At 33.8% G+C, this 4,605-nt stretch overlaps 1 protein-coding gene across 1 annotated transcript in view; it reads left to right on the forward strand.

Annotated features, from left to right (window-relative positions):
• Nucleotides 1-4,605, forward strand: part of STYX (serine/threonine/tyrosine interacting protein) — an 81,157-nt gene that overhangs the window by 21,223 nt on the left and 55,329 nt on the right. Inside the window, 2 exon segments of the mRNA XM_007948337.1 lie at nt 1,120-1,152; nt 3,868-3,921. Coding sequence (XP_007946528.1) covers nt 1,120-1,152; nt 3,868-3,921 — 87 coding nt within the window.

A 4,605-nucleotide genomic window follows, 5' to 3' on the forward strand; every position in this document is an offset into this window, starting at 1 on the left:
ATGGTGAAATTAGGAGATTTCCAGATAAGCAGAAACTAAGGGAATTTGTTAAAACCAGACCAACCTTGTAAGAGATACTAAAGGGAGTCCTTTGAACAGAGAACCAAAAAGATTTTGGAAAATTTTTCTGAACTGTTCTGGGGACCTAATTATTATTTATAATTCTGAGTCTTAAGCAGTAAACTTAGAAATTTTCTGAATGTAACTCACTTACAAATGAGGATTGTCTGTTCTATATTTGGCTCTTCATATTAATTTACTATAACTGCTTTTTTTCTTAATTTAAAAATATTTGTTGCCTTTTGACATTGACATTTTGCTTTATTTTCCAACTTCTATTAAGGGTCTACATTCTAAAGACAGAATGAATTCCATACTTTTGTGAACTATATCTGTGAAGGGAATTGAACTTAACAGAATCTTAAAACCAGTTGAAATATTGAAAAGGCTTTTTGATAAGCATTTGTCATTTTCCATCTGGAATTGGCAAATACCTGTCACATACCATTCTTTCTTCTTTCATCCACTCCAGAGATTGTTCATTTGATCACAGAACTCTTTTGTTCCTGGGTCTTTTTCCACATAGTGTTCTAGGAACCTATTGTCAGTTGGAGTTGGCTTGAAGACAAAATAAATAAATAAATAAATTTGACATCTCTGTTTTAGAGAATTACTGTTTGGGAGCCACTTTTGGAATGTATATTCTTTTTCTTTTTGAATGCATATTCTTATGACTAATGAGCTATTCCATCCATAATCAAAATCCTAAAAGAACATGATTAAAGAATAATTTTTGTGTCTTGACACTAAAAATTTCAGGTGTTTGCAAAGCCAACTATATCTGTTATCTCTATGCATAATATAATTTTGGAGCGCTCTGGTGGTGTAGTGCCTAAAGCATTTGATTGCTTACCAGAAGGCTGCCAGTTCAAACCACCAGCCACTCCTCGGAAGGAAGACTGGGGAATCTACTTCCATAGAGATACTGCCTCGGAAATCTAGGGAGGGGTTACTTTTAAAAATCCACACACTTGTATGTCATGTCATTAACCTTTAATTGGTGACATTTGCATAATGTTATTTATATTTTTATCTTTGTGTTTTTCTTTTTTTTTTAAGGAGTGGACCTATCCCATGAGACGAGAGATGCAGGTATGACAGGTTATTTTTCTGTTCAAGCCAACTTGTACTATTACCATCATTATTAAAATAACTACCTCTTTTCATAGAGGATTTAAGACTTACTGAAACATGATAGGTTCATCACTAACTATTTTAATATTCACATATTTAAGATTAAGTTTGAAACTTAAAAAGATGGGAAAATGTGCAGAGTTGCTGTCAGGTTCACAGATACTATATGTAAGATGCTTAAGACAGCGTCAGCATTTAGATGCTTTGACTAGAGTAGGAAAAAGTTATTTTCTCAAACATAAGCATCGTAATTTTATCAGATGTCCAACCAGTTAAGTGTGTGTTATTTGACAAAGGAGCTCTGATGGCATAGTGGTAAAACATTCAACTGCTAATGAAAAGGTTGATAGTTCTCATCCACCAGATGCTCCACGGGAGAAATATGAGGCAGTCTGCTTCTAAAGATTTACAGCCTTGGAAACCCTATGAGGCAGTTCTGCTCTGTCCTAAAGTGTTGCCATGAGTCAGAATTGACTCAGTGGCAGTGGTTTTGGTTTGGTTATTTGAAAAGTACTCTGTCAGACTGGAGATTCAGCATGCATAAGACAAAGTCCTTGCTTTGGAAACATTAACAGCCTCATAATTTTGACACACAAAGGATAAATGAGTACTGTAAGAAAAGGGCTAAGAACAGGGTGCACTTGGACCTGGGTGCAAGGCAAAGACTAAGGCTAGAAAGTCAGTATAACTTGGAGCACAGGGCAACAACAAGTATTAGAGCAGACTGCCACACATTTCTTCCGTGGAGCAGTTGGTGGGTTCAAACTGCTGATCTGTTGGTAAGCAGCCAAGTGCTTTAACCACTATATCACTAGGACTCCTTATAGAAGAGTCATGTCAAAATGCTATGTTTTAAAGAAGGTGATGATTCACCATTTTTATGCTAAGAGGATAGTAGATTCTTGTTTATTTTTTGTTTCAAAGATTAAAAATTTTCCAATAAGTAGCTCAATTTATTGGATAAAATGGACCAAAAAGAGAGGTGTGCTTTCTACAAATATATTTTAGAATAAATATTGTGGATGTTAGTGTTGATTATCTTATTGTGATAAAATGGCATAAGACCAGGCAGCATTACATTTTGCTATTCATAAGCTTGCTATGAGTTGAAGCAGAGTCAACAGCAACTAAGAACAAAAATATTGATTTGTACTTTATATTTGGTTAATTGTAGATGAACACATTTCATTTAAATTGCCAGATTTTGCTGAAAATGTTGGAGTAAAAACCAAAATATTTTACCTGAATATGTTTTCTATGTTGTTTTAACTGTAGAATAGTTATAAAAATGTAGTATAGTTACAAAGCATATGAATTACATTTTCAAGAGACCAATAATAAAGTTTCATGTATATTTGAAATATTTTTTTAAAAAATCATAAAAGGAATTTTTACTTTAGAGTAGAACTTTCTATTCCTTTTGAAAGTGTAAGTGCAACATTAGCCTTATATATTGTTTGCTTTTCTGTGTTTGTCTAGTTTAGATAAATTTAGAAGAGATGGCTGTAAAGCAAATCAGTCTTTCAGATACTGATTTCTAGTTAATTTCCATAATTTAGTTTGGTAGGAAGTAAAATGGTAGCTGACCCATATACTTTTCTTTTGCATTTAATGCCATTTATCATATAATTCTAGCCCCAGGATTATGCAGTGTATCCCATTCCTGGGAATCCTTTGACTTCTAAAAATCTGTTTCCTTTCTCCTTGTGAAAATTCATTGTTTTTAAATATGTGACAACCAGTGAGGAATTTTTTAGGTGTTGTGGTGAGTGTAAATATAAGTAAGACGTAATTCCCATAAGAAACTGGTAGAAATCAGACCTATTCTCAAAATAATTATGATAGCATATAGAAGTCCCTGTTGTTGTCGTTGTGTGCCGTAGAGTCGGACCCGACAAATAGCGACCCCTCCTTGGGTTTCTGAGGTGGTATCACTATGGAAGTAGATTTCCCAACCTTCCTTCCGAGGAGTGGCTGGTGGGTTTGAACTGCCAGCTTTCTGGTTAGCAGTCAAGTGCCTTAGGCACTACGCTACTAGAGCTCCTAGGATATGATATAGCCAGACTGAAAGCTTTCTGTATTACATTTACATAGAATAAATTTGCATTCAGCATTCAGAAGATAATTATTTAAATTGTTAAAACTCTGTCATAAGGCAGTAATTTGATACTGGTCTTGTTTTTCTGTGATTATAATATTACTCCTATTAATTATAATTAATTTTAATCCTGTTGTGTCTTTTGCTGTTCATGATTTGGTTGAATAAGTTTTTGTATAATTCCAACAAATTGATTTTCTTTGTGCCTATTTTTTTTCTAGACTATAGTATGGAACAGAAATAAAATTTAAAGAAGTTTTATTATTCTAAAAGGCAACAATACAGTGTCCTCGTTCTTCTCAAACTGCTTATCAGAAGCACTATGGGCATGACTTTTCAGAACTATATTAAACTTTGAATGTCTCATTTTATACTATAAAACACATCTGTATTTTTTTTCCAATCCTTTGCTCAATATGGATAGGAAATACTGCCTAAATAATAAGCTTTTAAGCAAATTATTTTCACAACTGTTAAAACACTACACAAATTAAGTTTTATGATATGTATATACTGTGTAGATTTAATTTACTGATAATAAATCTCTCTCTTTTTTTTTTTTTTTCCCACCCTAGGAAATTTTACCTGGATTGTTTTTAGGCCCATATTCTTCTGCTATGAAGAGCAAGGTATGAACTTTAGTTTTACAAAGAGACTTTATTACAACTTTTCTAGAGTGTTTTTAGTAGTAATAGTTTTATTGTCAGAGTGAGTATTCAAATATTGTGTGTTAACACTGATTGTCATTTTAGAGTGTCTACCTCTTTCCCAGTTTTACTGGATCAGTTGGTCTTAAGAATTTCCACAAATCACATATCAATTCTTAATACCTTATTTTCTTTTAAAATCAATTGTTGAAAGATTTACCAGTTGACCTTTATTTAATAATTTATTTATCCTCTGAAATACTGGCAATCTGTAATTGCACGTCATATCTTCTGAACAAATGTAAGATACAATTAAAGCCCAAAATAACAAAATTTAACATTTTAGTTACTAGTCTTTCCTTAGTGTTCTGGTTACCTAGTGCCGCTCTGACAAAAATATACCACAAGTGGAATGGCTTAAACAAACAGGAGTTTATTCTTAAAATTTGGACGCTTTAAGTCTAAGTTCAAAGTGCCAAGTCCTAGGGGGTAGGTTAAAGCCCCTCAACTTTGGGGTCCAGCTCTGCCTCTTTTTCCCAGCCCACTGGAGCTAGAGGCATTTCTTCACTCAGACCGCTGCTGGCTGCTGAGGCTGAGAAGCCCAAGGTTGACAAGTAAAAAGGCACAGTCCCGATGTTACCAAACCACACGGCAGGCCATTAATTT

This window comes from Orycteropus afer, unplaced genomic scaffold (genome assembly GCF_000298275.1).
Source record: "Orycteropus afer afer isolate SDZICR_OR568_19922 unplaced genomic scaffold, OryAfe1.0 scaffold00214, whole genome shotgun sequence".
Lineage (NCBI taxonomy): Eukaryota > Metazoa > Chordata > Mammalia > Tubulidentata > Orycteropodidae > Orycteropus > Orycteropus afer.